The sequence below is a fragment of the Larus michahellis genome, chromosome 24, assembly GCF_964199755.1.
Source record: "Larus michahellis chromosome 24, bLarMic1.1, whole genome shotgun sequence".
NCBI classification, from domain to species: Eukaryota; Metazoa; Chordata; class Aves; order Charadriiformes; family Laridae; genus Larus; species Larus michahellis.
Window position 1 is genome coordinate 2,178,466 of NC_133919.1, and position 14,385 is coordinate 2,192,850.

At 65.1% G+C, this 14,385-nt stretch overlaps 2 protein-coding genes across 3 annotated transcripts; both read left to right on the forward strand.

Annotated features, from left to right (window-relative positions):
• Positions 1-773: 773 nt before the first annotated feature.
• On the forward strand, positions 774-3,625 carry LOC141734736 (SLAM family member 9-like). Its single transcript, XM_074566847.1, has 4 exons — positions 774-857; positions 1,111-1,428; positions 2,032-2,316; positions 2,469-3,625. Exons 1-4 carry the CDS (start codon positions 794-796, stop codon positions 2,579-2,581), a joined length of 780 nt encoding a protein of 259 aa, XP_074422948.1. The 5' UTR covers positions 774-793; the 3' UTR covers positions 2,582-3,625.
• Positions 3,626-3,766: 141 nt separating this feature from the next.
• LOC141734590 (SLAM family member 9-like) lies at positions 3,767-10,685 on the forward strand. Of its 2 annotated transcripts, none has more exons than XM_074566499.1 (7): positions 3,767-4,421; positions 7,310-7,651; positions 8,124-8,417; positions 8,536-8,655; positions 8,755-8,846; positions 9,591-9,715; positions 9,811-10,685. In XM_074566499.1, the coding sequence occupies exons 1-6, from the start codon at positions 4,349-4,351 to the stop codon at positions 9,705-9,707; spliced, it is 1,038 nt and encodes a 345-aa protein (XP_074422600.1). In that variant the 5' UTR covers positions 3,767-4,348; the 3' UTR covers positions 9,708-9,715; positions 9,811-10,685. The 2 variants fall into 2 exon arrangements, 1 of the variants encoding a protein (XP_074422600.1); XR_012584555.1 differs by having other exon boundaries at positions 4,124-4,421; positions 8,755-8,835.
• Positions 10,686-14,385: the final 3,700 nt, after the last annotated feature.

The window sequence follows — 14,385 nt, forward strand, 5'->3', positions numbered from 1 at the left end:
GGCAGGTTCCGCTCCGGCCGTGGCTGCGGGGGGCACGGGCCCCCCCCCGTTTATGTTACCTCCTGGTTTTAAATGGGTGGGTTTTGGTCACCAGCGTGTGCTGGAGGGAAAGGGGGGCTGGCATCGGCTTGCCACGGGGGTCAGTGCCTCCTCCAGCGCTGGCCTGGCCCTTCGTCTCGTGCGACGGCAGCGCTGGGGGTGAGCCCCAGGCGTGGGGGGTGAGATGCCACCCACGGCACCCACCAGATCCCCGCAAAAATACCCTGTTTTCTGTCTGCGGCGGGTGACAAGCAGCCGGGACTGTCAGGGAGTCCTTTCCTGAGGCCACACTTCCCTCTGCTGGAAGGCCACGCGGGCGCATCCTTCTCCAGCCAGGAGATCTCTGGAGTTACTGGGAGCAGAGAAAGCCCCCCCCAGCCTCGGGCTGTCACCTGCAGGGAGAGAAACCGGGTGGGGAAAACACGCAGCGGTGCCTCGGCCACCCGTTCTCGGGAGCTGAAGCGAGGGGCGCAGCCTGGCGGGGCATCGCTCCTGCTCCTCGCCCCCCTCCGCCGAGCCGAGCCAAGGGGCAACTTGGCCGGCGACTCATTGTGCCCTCCGTGTCACCCTGAGCTGGCTGCCGCGGGGCCGGCAGCGCAGGAGGTGAAGGAAGGGCTTTGCCGAGGTGTGAAATCGCGGCCGGGGGGGGGGGAAGTGGTGTCGGTGCGATATTGCAAACGCGGACCCCCCCCCCTCCCACCCCCGCTTTGTGCTTTCGTTTGCTGCAGGGCGAGAAGGCAGCGGAGGGTCGAGGATGGGCCGGTGCCGCGGCGGCCTTTTCGGGGTTGCCTTGCTGGCCACGACCATCGGCTTTGCAGGTGGGTGGAGGGTGAGGGAGGGGGTGTCTGCAAAACAGACGGGGAGGGAGGGCTGGGGTCAGCCAGAGCATCCCACCATGCCAGCCAGACCCCCCCCCGGAGGGGGCGTTTTGGGGTCCCCCATCTTTCTGTGTCTTTAGCCCCGGGGGGAAGGAAGGGGGAAAACGGGCTCCTGGCACCTGCCTTCACTTTTTTTCTGCACCCTGTTTTTCCTGATGCACCCATTTTTTTCTGATGCTCAAATTACCCCAAGCCCGGGCGCAGCCCCGGCAAGTGAACGGCGTCCTGGGGGGGTCCGTGCTGCTCTCCCCGCTTCTGCCCCCCAACAAGACGGTGACGGAGATCGAGTGGAGCTTTTCAGCCGGTGCCACCGTTGTGGTGGCAGGGTTCGGCCCCGGCGGCTTCGAGCGCCCCGACCCCAAGGACCGGTTCAAGGAGCGGCTGGAGATGTTCAACGCGACGGCGCTGAAGATCAGGGCCCTGGAGAGGGGCGACAGCGGGGTCTACGGGGCTCGGATTAAACTGCACCCGGCGCTGGTGGAGGATCAGTCCTTCAACCTCTCCGTCTATGGTGAGCGGCTGCAAAGCAGGGAGGGATGGAGACCATAGGAATTATTTATTTTCAGGACGTGGCCCCTCCGTTGGCACAGCTGGGATGTTCCCAGCCCTGGGGACTGATTCGCCCCTCTGTCCCCGGCCCTCCGCGTCTGCGAAGTGACGATTTGCTGTCACCTCGAGCTGAGTTCTCAGCAAGGCGTGTGGTTTTCCTGGCCGCGAACAAGCGCGGTGCCTGCCCTCCTGCCTGCCCGGGGCTCAGCGTCGGCCGCTGACCAGGGCCCTGCTCTCCCCCCGCACAGCAGATAGCCACTCGCTGCACCTCGCTTGCCAAACGGTGGCTGCCGAGCCCAGGCGGGTGAGCACGTTGGCAGCTCCAGCTCTGAGCTCCCCATGCCATTTCCCGACCTCCCGGCTCTGGCACGCTGCGGCCGTGCCGGGCTTGAGCTAATCGGCTCTGGCAGCCGGCCACGGCAACGGGGCGTGTGGCCGGTCCCCGCGGCCATGCTGCTTCTTGGGCCGCATCCCGGCTGCTCCCAGCCTTTCGGTTGCCCCCGCGATGGGAGGGCAGGGGGGAGGATCCGCTTTTACCCGTGTGTGTAATCCCTTCCTGTCACAGAGCCGCTGCCGGAGCCTGGAATCCGGAGCTGGCTGCTTTCGAAGAGCCCCGCGTGGTGCCACCTCCTGCTGGAGTGCCACCTACCCAGCGGGACGGGGGGCACCGTCGCCTGGATGAGAGGCTGGGGGGAGCCGGGGGGTGTCAGGGTGCGTGCCCTCTGCGGCGGGGTGCTCCAGGTTGGGGTGCAGCCCGGCTCCCCCAACACCACCTTCACCTGCAGGGCCTGGCGTGCCCTGGAGGAGCGGAGACGATCCATCCACCTGGCCAGCATCTGCTGGAACGGAGGTGAGAGCGGCGTGGAGGGGTCAGAGGGGAGGGCGACGGGCTTTTGGGGGGTCTCCTGGTATCTCCAGGTACCCCCGAGCTCCCTCCTGCCCCCCAAAAGGGCTGTTTTGGCAGCCGGGCATCCCCTCACTGCTGTCCTTTCCCCCGCGCAGGGGATGGCGTCAGGCCCGGCCGCTGGACCGTGGTGGCTGCAGGGATGCTGCTGGCAGCCTACGCCGCCAGGCTGGAGTTTCCCAAAGTCCCTCCGTGGCACCGTCACCAATGAAGAGGGATGCGGTGACAGCTCAGACCTCCGTGCCCGCCTTCGCCGACGCTCTCTGCTTCACTCTGGTGCTGCCCGGCCGCTCCCTGTGCCGTGGGGACATCCCTGTCTGTCACATGCCAAGAACTTCTCCCAGCCGCAGGGAGCAGCTCCGGCAGCAGCGCATGCCAACGGGAATGGCGACCTTAGGACCGATCCCGTGTCCTTCTCCTGGGTCCCACCCCGAACATCCCGGCAGAGGATGGAGCTGGCGGCATTTTCCGGCGCAATGGTGGGGGAGTGATGGACCCAAAGGTTCCCAAAGTTCGGTGCTTCCCAATGTCTGGAGCCGGCACCCCACGCCTTCGGGCAAGCCCCGGCGAGGTGCTGCCATCTCCCCGTCCCGCAGGGACCACGGGGGATGTCTGACATGGTGACGCTTCACCTCGCCGGGGACATCCCCGCCTGCAAAACCCCTCAGCGCCGGCTCGTGGGCAGGAGGGTTCGGCAGAAGGAAACCCCCGCCTCGCGCAAGGGCTGGTGTCACCCCCGGCCAGCGCCTGCCGCAGAGCCCCGTCGCCGGATGGATGGTCTTCGTGCCACCCAGCCACGTTGTTCCTCAGCTCTCAGACCAGCCAGTTTTCCCCGTTTCAACTCAGCAACTTTCATTTCCCCTCCGCCTTCCAGAGGTGTGGGAGGAACTGGCGGAGCGGGTGGCGCGTCCAGCCCCTGCTCGGCTGCCCGCTCCGCTCGGGGAGACCCCGGCGGGCAATTTTGGGGCGTTCACTTGTCACAAACATCCCGTGTCCCTTCCCCAGGCCGCCCTCAGTTTCCCCAGCACTTTGAGGATCCTCGTTTGAATGCGCCCCGTGAGAAGGGCTGGAGTGAATTGTCCCCGGCGTGCAGGTTACTCATTTCGCTCAGAGGCAGGGGGCGGCCAACGCTGTCGCCCCCGCTCCGTCCCGCTGCAGGGAGAGCAGCCCCGCTGCGGGGGCTGCTTCCCCCCTCCCTGTTTTCCACTTCGACATGCTGGAGCTTTTAAATAAAAAATAAGCTTTCTGCGCCGCTAATGGAAAGCGCTTCCTTCCAGCCACAGCCCCCGCAGCAGCTCAGGGCTCCTAAATCTTGGCTGGGAGGGCTCGCGGGGGGGAGCAGGGGGGCAGTTTTCTGCAGCCCCCCCAAAGGGGGAGAGGTGGGGGGGGAGCCCGTGGGGATGGTTTGGCAGGTCCACGGTTGCGTCGGCATCACCGCCGCACCCTTGCCAGGGCATCCCATTCCGCGGGTGCATCCCCCGTGATTCAGCCAAGACCTCGCAGCCCCATGGGACATCCCTTCCCCTGCTGCTTTCGGCACCCAAGGGTGCTCGGGCACCCTCATACCCCCGACCCCGGGAGCGGAGCTGGGGGTGCTCCCCCGACCCGGCTCTGGGATGCTCCTGCTGCCTGGCTTTTCCCAGTTAAGGGCTCTGGACATTGGGAAACGCCCGTTTCAACGAGCCCCCAGGGCCAGCGGGACACCCAGCACGGGCATCGCCGCCGTTAATCCGGGCACTGACGCGGGACGCGCGGGGTCGGGGGTCACCCGTCAGCCCCCACCACGCTCCCTCCGCATCCCCGCCGGCGTGGGTCCTGCACGCTTCCCTAATCATTTCTGGCGAGCTAATTAATAAGCTCGCTGCGCCCCGCGATGCAGGGCTTCCTACGGGTTGCGGCGAGAGGCGGCTTTGCTCCTCCCCGTCTCTCCTGCCGCTGACTCTGCCCACTGAGCCGCACGAAGAGCCGAGGAGGAGAAATGGAGGGGGAATTGGCCAGGAGCAAAGCCCGGCTGCCCTCGCTGCTGCTGGCGCTGCTGGGCCTTGGGCCAGGTGAGTGCGTGGGTGGCCGCCACCCAGCCGCCGTCCCGCGGGTGGCAGGGGGCTGGCGGTGGGGTGGGCTGCGGGCAGGGATGCCGACCCCATCCCGCCTTCTCCCTGCCCGCTGGGGGCTCATCCCGACCCGCCCCGATGCCTCCCCCCCCACCGCCATCCTCCAGCCCTCCGTGCTCCCCGGATGGTTTTGGGCAACGCTGGTTTCAAGCGGTCCAGCCTTAACGAGAGGTTTCGTAACGAGGCGGTGGCCGAGCAACCGCGGATGCCACCCCCCCCCTTCCACCGGCTCCATCCCCCTGTGAGGGTCCCCTCGCCCCCAACGTGTCGCCCCAAGGAGCCCTTTAACCCCCCGGGGCCGTGGCGGATGCGGCTGCAAAGCGGCTCCTTACGTAAAGCGGGAGCAAGGAATCCCCTTAATTCCCAGCCCGCTAATCCGCACGTTCAATAATTCCCATAAAACCTCCCAATTCCTACAGAAAGCATCTAATAGTACAGGCAGATTAGCCAGGGAGGGGGGACGGGGGGGGACGGGGTATCTTCCTAACGATTAATTAGCTTCACGAGCACGACAGGCTGTCACCGGGCGGTGATGGCACAAGGTGCCAGCCCTGCCAGCGCTGATGACAAATCTCTGACCCAGCTAGACGGAAAATAGGCTGTTAACGACGCTTCGGAGTTTTCCAGCTGCTTTCTTTGATCAAAATTATTTGATATCAGAGCGGAGCGCGGCGGCAGTGGGGGGGCGGGGGTGGGGCAGTGGTGGGAAAGAGCAAAACCTGGGCTAAAATCAGCCCCAGAGACCCCCCCAGTCGGGTGAATCCAGGTGCCGAATGCGAGAGGATGCATCGGGCATCGACGCCTTTACCCCCTTCCTCACCCACCGGATCCTGCCGGGGGATGGGGGGGGTGTCAAGGCGGTGGGTTCCCCAAATCCTGGGGTAAACAGGATGAGCCGGGAGGATGCCGGGGGCGGGTAGGGGGGGTGAGGCGACGGCCAGGCTCGGCAGAGGCCTGGCACCGGCCGCCTTTTCCCAGCCGTCATTTCCTCCGGCCGCTCATACAATAGCGCGGGGGCGGCCGGTGGGGACCCCCCCCACACACACACTTCCCCCGGAGAGCCGCGGATGTGCCAGGGGAGGGTGGAAAATGCCGGGAGGGGTGCAGGGAGGATGCCCGTGTCGCTGCCCGTGTCGCTGCCCATGCTGCTGCCTCTTCTCCTGCCTCTTCTCCTGCCTGCGGGGTGCCCTGGGCCAGCAGCCCCTGGTTTCACCGCAGTGGGCATTGTCCCGCCAGGGAGGGACAGCCCATGGATGGCGGGACAGAGGGACAGAGGGACAGAGGGACAGCACACGTGCACCTCCAGCCTTCCCACGGCCGACGCATCTGCCCAAGCTCCTCCATAAGAATCCCGATGAGCCTCCCCCAGGCATCCCCCCGCCCCCAGCTCCTTTCTCCTGCTCAGGGTGGTGGCTGTCCCCTACTGTCCCCCTTGGCGCCTGGGGACCCCCAGCTTCCCCATCAGCACCCCACTGATCCCCCCCCGCCCCGACGTCCCCCACATGGGCTCAGCATCCTCCCTCCGGAGCCATGCAGCGACAGTGCCCGCGGCCGGGGCAGCATCAGGCGGGGCCCCAAAAACTTCACAAATTGCCCCAGAAAAGAGTCCGAAATTTGGTCAGGGTTAAGATTTCGGCCGGAAGAACGGGAATCGCGGCCGGGGATAAGCAGGATCAGAGCAACAAAAGCTCCGGCGACGCGGAGCGCGTCTTATACAGCGAAGCAAAGAGGCAGCTTGTAACGCGGGGCTGCGGGAGGGGTTTATACGAAGTAAACACTGGGATGGCTGCGTTTAATCTGCTTTAATATACTGGCACATCTGCTTCTGCCTCCCGCGGGCCAGGGGGGCGGCGAGGGGGGGCACCCAGGCCATGCGGGACCCCTCACCATGGCGGGGACCCAGCCGGGACGGGGACAAAGCCGCTTGCCCCGACCTCGCCGTCCCCAGGGCTGAGCATCCCGGTCCCCGCGTGGGCCGAGGAGCGGGAGAAGGGGGGGCTGTTCTCCCCACGGCAGAGGGGACGTGGGGGGCCGCGGGGGCCGGCAGAGGAGACAGCTTGTAGGTAGGCGGGAGCTGCCAGGAGCGAGGGAGGTGGTGCCGAGCAGCTCCTGGCATGATTTTGCAGAGAGCTGGTGATGCTGCCGAAAAAAACCCACCCAAGCCGTGGTGGAGGCTCAGGCGAAGGGGCCAAAACTCGCCCGGGATGGAGGCAACAAACTCCATCCCACCGGGAATCGCTCTGGTCCTGCACCCCCCGGGTGGCTCTGTCCCTCCCGGATGCAGCGGCCCCCCACCACGCAGGGACCCCCCGGCCGTCCCCTTAACCCTTGTCGATCTTTCATAGGCATCTTGGCCGAGGGGCGGTTTAAGGCGGACAATGAGGTTTTGGAGCTGCTGGCTGGGAATTCCTCCCAGAGCCTCTTGGAACGTTGTACTGGTGAGAGCCCGGCCGCAGCCCCGGGATCGGCAGCGTTCAGATGGGGCCGTTCCATCTGAACCAGTAGATGCTTTATATTTTTCCTGTGGCAACCAGTTTCCAAGCCCGGCATCCTTCCTTCCCTGCCGGAGCAGGAGGTGGCTCCAGCAGGACAGCGGGTCATCCTGGGGGGGACATCCCTGTCCCCAGCCTGGAGAGGGACCGGCCGGCGGAGGGGAGACCAGGCGGCTGCATCAGGGCAGGAAGATGCTGCTTCTTCCCCCCCCTCCCCAAAAAGGGACTCATCCCTGAGGGTCCTTCTGTCCCCAACTTGTCCCTGCTGTCCCTGTCTTGTCCCCGCTGTCCCTGTCTTGTCCCCAGACGCCCGGTGACTTTCAGCTTTGTCCACAGAGCTCCTCTTCGGCCAAGCCCGGGCGCAGCCCCGGCAGGTGAACGGCGTCCTGGGGGGGTCCGTGCTGCTCTCCCCACTTCTGCCCCCCAACAAGACGGTGAAGGAGATCGAGTGGAGCTTTTCAGCCGGCGCCGGTGCCACCATTCAAGTGGCAGAGTTCGGCCCCGGCGGCTTCGAGCGCCCCGACCCCAAGGACCAGTTCAAGGAGCGGCTGGAGATGTTCAACGCGACGGCGCTGAAGATCAGGGCCCTGGAGAGGGGCGACAGCGGGGTCTACGGGGCTCGGATTAAACTGCACCCGGCGCTGGTGGAGGATCAGTCCTTCAACCTCTCCATCTACGGTGAGCGGCTGCGTGCTGGGGCCAGAAATAGAAAACCCTGAATGTGAGCACTAACCCCTTTTACAGGTGGGGAAACTGAGGCACGGAGCAATGATGGAGTTTGCCAGGGTAAATTGAAAGCCCTGAGTACAGGCACTAACCCCTTCTACAGGTGGGGAAACTGAGGCACAGAGCAATGATGGAGTTCGCCGGGGTAAATCAAAAGCCCTGAGTACGGGTACTAACCCCTTTTACAGGTGGGGAAACTGAGGCAGGGAGCACTGATGGGTTTCCCAGGGTTAGGTGAAACCCCAACCTTTGTGCCCCAGTGCTTGCAGCCCCTCAAGCTCTGTAAAAGGCCAAATCCTGTCACCCCAGGGCTCCCTGGGCTGGCCGTGCCGTGCCTTGCTGGGGACCAGCGTGACAGTGGGGACGAGCGGGGTGGAGAAAAATCTGCCACCCCATGGTGACCTGTCCCTGCCATGGGTCGCAGAGTCGGTGCCGAGCCCCCGGACCCGCAGCCAGCTCCTGGCCAGCACCCTGGAGTGGTGCAACCTGACGCTGCAGTGCCAGGGCACCGGCAAAGGCGCCGTCAACGTCACCTGGAAGAGGGACAACATCATCCGGGACCTGACCTCCGACCGCCACCAGCTCTCCCCGGACGGCACCACCTTACGGGTGGCCCTGCCACCCACCGCCGCCAACGTCACCTACGCCTGCACCGTCAGCAACCCCGCCGACCAAAAGGTCGTCCTCTTTGACCTGCAAGCCATCTGCCAAAGCGGAGGTGAGACCCTCGCACCCGGGAGGGGGGCTCGGGGGTCCCACACCTCCTGGGGTGGGTGGGCTCAGCCCTTGGCGGGGGGGTTGGCACCCCTCAGTTGCCTCTCTCTGCTCCCCCCCAGGGGGACAGACGTCCTTCTCCAAGTCGGGGTACATCGTCCTGACCCTCATCCTGCTGGCGGTGAGCCTGGGGGGAGCCTTCTGGTGCTGGCGGATGAATAGCGAGAAGGCGGCAGACCCAGGCAAGTGAAGCCCCCGCCCCCGGCATTCCGAGAGCCGGCACGGCTTTGGGGGGGCTGAGGGTGTTCCCCAGCCCCCCGTGATGTCCCGGTCCCCTGCAGCTGCCACCCCCACGGTCCCTGCCGAGGAGAGCCCCTCCGACCCCCAGTACACCGAGATCGTGCGCCGGAGCCCCCCGGAAGGTAATGACCAGGTGAGGCCCCCGGGGGGGGGCTGGGGGCTGCTACCCGGGGAGGGTTGTGCCGGGGGGTCACAGTCCAACTGGGGGTGCAGCCACTCTGGGGGTCCTCAGCCATACCAGGGGGCCCCACCACACCGGGGTCACAGCCGTGTCGGGGGGCTGGGACACATGGGAGTCCTGGCCACACTGGGGGTCCAGCCACGCCAGGGGTCCCGGTAACACTGGGGGTCCCAACCACAGCCCAAACTGGGGGTCCTGGCCACACTGGGGTCACAGCCACACTGAGGTCCCAACAATACTAGGGGTCCTGGCCATGCTGGAGGGTTCAGGCCAAACTGGGGGTCCCAGCCATGCTGGGGTCATGGCATCACAGGGGTCCCAGCCACGTCAGGGTCCCAGCCATGCTGGGGGTCCCAGCCACACTGGAGTCACGGCCATACTGGAGAGTCTCAGCCAAACTGGGGGTCCCAGCAACCCCAGGGGTCCCAGCTACACTGAGGTCATGGCATCATGGGGGTCCCAGCCGCATCAAGGTCCCAGCCACACTGGAGTCACGGCCATACTGGAGAGTCTCAGCCAAACTGGGGGTCCCAGCAACCCCAGGGGTCCCAGCCACAGCGGGGTCCTGGCCCCAGGGGACACCCAGACACCCATGGGTGCACGGCTCTGCTGGGGCAGAGCATCCCGCAGGGGCTCCCCAGGGCCAGTGGGTCCCTCACCATCCCCCCTCCTCGTTCCCCCAAATTCCTGCTGCAGGGCCTGGGTCACCCCGAAAATAGCCAGGAGCAGAGCTCGCCGCAGAAAGCACCAGTCACCACCGTCTACGAGCAGATCCGCCGGGCGCCAGAGGACACGGCCGAGGAGGTGACATAGACCCTCAGGTGCGGCGGGGGCTGCCCCCAAAAGGGGACCAGGGACTAGGGGGCGTCTGCATGTGGGGATCCCCCCCCAGCTGAAGGGTTCCTCTCTCCCCTAGGCACCCGCAGAGCCGGAGCATCGGGATTTTCCGGAAGGGCTGTAAAGTGCGTTGTGTGCCAAATCCGAACCCTCCAGCCCCTGTTTTGGCTCCGGGGATGGGAGGCCCCATCTCGGGGTGACAGCCGGACGGACGCTTGCCCCCCCTCTCCCCCCGACACCTCCAGTTTCTCTCCAACCTCCTTGTCTGACGCCCTCCGAGACTTTCTGGGGAGCGGGATCTCGGACCGAGGCAGAGACCAGCGGCGGCGAAGCTGGGGGATCTTCCGTGGTCCCTGGATGCCCCGGGATGCTCTGGGAATGGGGGGGGGATGACACCGGGGTTCACCTCCCGCGTGCCACCACTGCCAGGCTCGGCCAGGGCTGGGGACACTGGGGAGGGCACAGGGACACATTCTGGTGCTGGTTGGGCCGTGCCACTCTGGCACAGCACTGCGGGTCCAGGATGAGACCCCTGGGGGGACACTGACCCCCCCCATCCTTCCCCAGCCCCCTCCCAGCCTCCAGCTCCTCACGGGGACCTTCTGTGCTGTCCCACCCGCTTCACCACTGCCACAGAGACACGGAGGGGGGGAGACACCCCAGCATGTCCCCCCCAGCCCCGTCCCATGCGGCTCCATTGGAGGGGACCCGGGTGGCATCTCCGGGGCCAAAGAGGGATGCAGAAGGGACCGTCGCCCGTGCAGATCCACCAAGAAGCACCCCCGTTTCCCCCCCATCCCCCACACCGCCGTAGCCGTTGCCCGTGCAGCTTGTGCACCGTCGCGACGGAGGGGGTGTCACTGCCTGTGTGTCCAGCACCTACTGTCACGGGGCCCCTCGCTCAGCCGGACCTCCCGCCGCTGTACAAACAGCAAATAAATGTTGGTGAGATCACAGGGGAGAGCTGGCAGGGGGGTGGGCACACGTGGGCACGCGTGTGCATACACGTGCATACATGCGTGTACATGCCTGTTGCTCTCTGTGCAGCCAGTCATGGACCCGTTGCACCAAAAGCATCCCCGGGGCCGCGCAAACTGCCCAGGTTGGGGGCTGCACCCCGAGAAACCCCAGGCTGCCCCCCCTGCCATGCACGGAGGGGGATGCAGTCACCTCTCGCTTCCCTTGTCGGAACAGCAGCCGCGGCGTGACCTCCGCTCATGGTCTGTGAAATGCCTGGGACCAGCCCAGACCCCACATTCCCCGCCTCCGAAACCCGGGGGGTTCCCGCAGCCCAACTCTCCGTCGCAGCCAGGACACGGCAGGAGAGCCCGGGGGTGCCAACAGCGCTGTCCCCAGAGACCTGCTTCTCTTTTATATGTCTCCTCCCACCGCGGTGGGGGTTCTGCTTCAGCGAGAGCTTCTCAAGCGAAGCCTTTGCTGCTGGCAGGGAGGAACCGGCCAGGCCCCAGTGGGAAACGCAGCCTCGGGGCAGGGGATGGGACAGCCCGAGTGCAGGGGACGGGACATCCCAGATGTGGTGGATGGGATATCCTGGTTGTGGGGGACAGGGCATCTGGGTACAGGGGACAGGACATCCCGGGTGCAGGGGACAGAAGGACATTCTGGGTGCAGGGGCCAAGAAATGCCACGTGCAGGGGACAGGGCATCCCGGGCACAGGAGGACATCCCACGTGTGGTGGACAGGACATCTCGAGCACAGGGGACAGGACGTCCCGGCTGTGTGTGGGGAATAGGACAACCCGGGCACAGGGGACAGGACATCTGAGGTGCAGGAGACAGGAGCATCCCCAGTGCTGGGGACGAGACATCCCAGGCACAGGGGACAGGAGCATCTGGGCGCAGGGGACAGGAGCATCCCAGGCACAGGGGACAGGACGTCCCAGATGCAGGGGACAAGACATCCCAGGCACAGGGGACAGGAGCATCCCAGGCACGGGGGACAGGACATCCTTGTGCTGGGAGCCCATCCTGGGTGCCTACCCCAGGGAGCGTGAGGACAAGCCATGGCTTCCCCTCCTGGCACCTTGGCTGTGGGAGCAATCCCTGGACGTTGGCAATTTTTCCGCCCAGCCCTGGAGACAGCGTTATATCTATTTAAAGCAAGGTTTGTGTTCCGACCTGGTCAAATTAAGTTTAATTACCGACCTGCTCAGGCCGTTGGCGCGACGTCCGAAGCTGCAGCGCGGGAGCAGGCGTCGGTGTCTCCAACGGACGCTGTCTCTCGGTGTGGGGCCCGCCGTACCGCAGACCCCAGCCGGGGCAGGGGTTCTGGTGTCCCCACCGCTGTGTTTTTCTCCCCTCGCTCCGTGTCACCCGTCGTTACTTCCGTGGTGCCTCCATCCATCCCCACCCTGTCCCCGCACCCCCGCTGCAGGCCCAGGTGGCCTCCGCCGGCCTCCGGGGACGCTGGAAATGCCCGCCAGCCCTGCGACATGACTGTGCTCTTCCCAAACGACGGAAAAAGGACAACGACTGACCAATTCTCGAAAGTTTTTAAGGACAAAAAGCCGGGTTTGGGTGAATTTCCCGCCGCAAGGCCCCGTTGCCACGGCAACGGCCCGCGCGCCCGCCGGGGCATCTTCACCATGGGTGAGCCAATCAGTGCGCGGCTGCCGCGCTCCCATTGGTCGGAGCGCCTTGCCGCGCTCCCATTGGACGGATGGCCTCGCCGGGGTGGAGCGCGGCGGGGATTGACGGCGACATTCGACCAATGGAGCGAGGATATCCAAGGGAGGAGGCGGGCGGCGGCCAATAGGCGCGCGCCATGGGCGGGACAGGACGGGGCGTTCCGGAAGTGGAGGGGACCAGGGGAAAATGGCGGCCAGCTCGAAACTGGAGCGGGGCGGCCCGGGGGGAAAGCGGGGCACGGCGGGCGGGTCCTCGACCGGGCAGGGCCAGGGGGTTCACCACGACCACGTCGTGAGGCAGCTGGACCTCGTCAAGGTGAGCGGGGGGCGGCGGGAAACATGACGGGGGGCCTGAGGGGGCCCAGAGTGGAGGTGGAGGGGCTGAGGGGATCCCCAAGGGGGGGGGGGGGGGGGGGGGCTGAAGGTGGGACTTGAGGGAGGCTGGGGGGGGCCTCGAAGGGTGATGGAGGGGGCTGAGGGGGGGGACGCGGGGATCCTGAGAGGGAACGGGGGGGTTGAGGGGATCTTGAGAGGGGTTGGGGGGGCTGAGGGGGTGGGGGGACCTGAGAGGGCTCTTAGGGGGGACAGGGGGGGAACGGGAAGGCTGAGGGGGGCCTGGGGGGGGACTACATTCCCCCCAGGACCCACTGGGACCACCCAGAACACTCCCGCACTCCTTCCAGAATCCCCTTGGGGCCCCGCAGGACACCCCAGAGCCCTCTGGGACCCACTGTTGTCCCTTCTGGGACCCCACCAGAGCCCCCCAGGACTCCCTGGGATCCCTCATGTTCCCCCAGGGCTCCCTAGAGCCTTCTGGGACCCCCCCACATTCCCCCTGGGACCCTTCCACACCCCTTTCAGGACCTCCCTGAGCCCCCCCTGACACCCCCGAGGCCTCTGGGAGTCCCCCCTCATATGCCCCCGATCTCCATGGAACCCTCCTGGGAACTCCCACACCCCCTGACAGCCCCCCAGAGCCCTCTAGTATCCCTTGGGACCCCCTGCAGCCCCCTGGGACCCTCCTGCACTCCCCCCCACCCCACCCCAGGACACCCCTGGAGCCCCCTAGGACACCCCAGAACCGTCTGGAACCCCTGGAGCTCCTCCTGGTACCCCCCACATCCCTCTGGGGCCCCGCAGAACCCCCTGGGACCACTCACATGTTCCCCCAGGACTCCCTGGAGCCTTCTGGGACCACCCAACGTTTCCCCTGGCACCCTCCCACATTCCCTCCAGGACCACCCAGAGTCCCCTGGGACCCCCCCCGGACCCCGCTGGCACCCTCCCACGTGCCCTTCAGGAGCCCCTAGAGGCCCTTGCAGACACGCCAGAGCCCTCTGGGACTCCCTGGAGCTCCCCCTGGTACCTCCCACACCCAACTGGGACCCCCTGGGACCCCCATAACGCCCTCTTCTCCCCCCCCCAGGCGACACCGGCTCCTGCTAAATCATCTGGGAGCGACGGAGCCCGACGGAGCATCTCAGGGAAGGGGCCAGCTCTGGGTCTGGTCATTTTGGGCCTTTTTTGGGGGTGAATAAAAGGGGGTGGGTGTGTTCCTGGGGAGCTGATGATGTCATTTGGGGCACCCCAATGTCACTAGGGGGGTCATGATGCTGCGGAGGAGCACGTCAGTGGGGGATCCCCGAAAGAGGTGGGTCACGGCCCCAAAATGTTTGAAAATTCCTTGTATGCATTACAAAAATGTTAAAACCTGTAACTATGGGCGTGAGGCATTGAAATAGAAAACAATCTCTCATTTTTTTATATCTATTGAGAAATAATATTCGTTTATGTACGCAAAATGAGTTCAAAATAAAACCCTCTAAGGATTCTATGATTGATTCTGTATTATGTAAAAGATCTTAGAATATTAAAATACTTTAAAAATCTATTTATAAAAAGATATTAGTGTCAAAATAGATGCGTAAAGCAGACAGCCTAAATTGATATTTTATATCATAAGTGTTAATGTATAAGTCTAAGCAGATTTTCTATATCAGTGTAAA

Excerpts from the sequence above, each read along its gene's own strand:
- LOC141734736 (XM_074566847.1), top strand. The coding sequence starts at position 794 with ATGGGCCGGTGCCGCGGCGGCCTTTTCGGGGTTGCCTTGCTGGCCACG. Across the intron at positions 858-1,110 it reads CACGACCATCGGCTTTGCAG|CCCGGGCGCAGCCCCGGCAA; the intron begins GTGGGTGGAGGG and ends AATTACCCCAAG. Across the intron at positions 1,429-2,031 it reads CTTCAACCTCTCCGTCTATG|AGCCGCTGCCGGAGCCTGGA; the intron begins GTGAGCGGCTGC and ends TTCCTGTCACAG.
- LOC141734590 (XM_074566499.1), top strand. The coding sequence starts at position 4,349 with ATGGAGGGGGAATTGGCCAGGAGCAAAGCCCGGCTGCCCTCGCTGCTG. Across the intron at positions 7,652-8,123 it reads CTTCAACCTCTCCATCTACG|AGTCGGTGCCGAGCCCCCGG; the intron begins GTGAGCGGCTGC and ends CATGGGTCGCAG. Across the intron at positions 8,847-9,590 it reads CCCCGGAAGGTAATGACCAG|GGCCTGGGTCACCCCGAAAA; the intron begins GTGAGGCCCCCG and ends TTCCTGCTGCAG.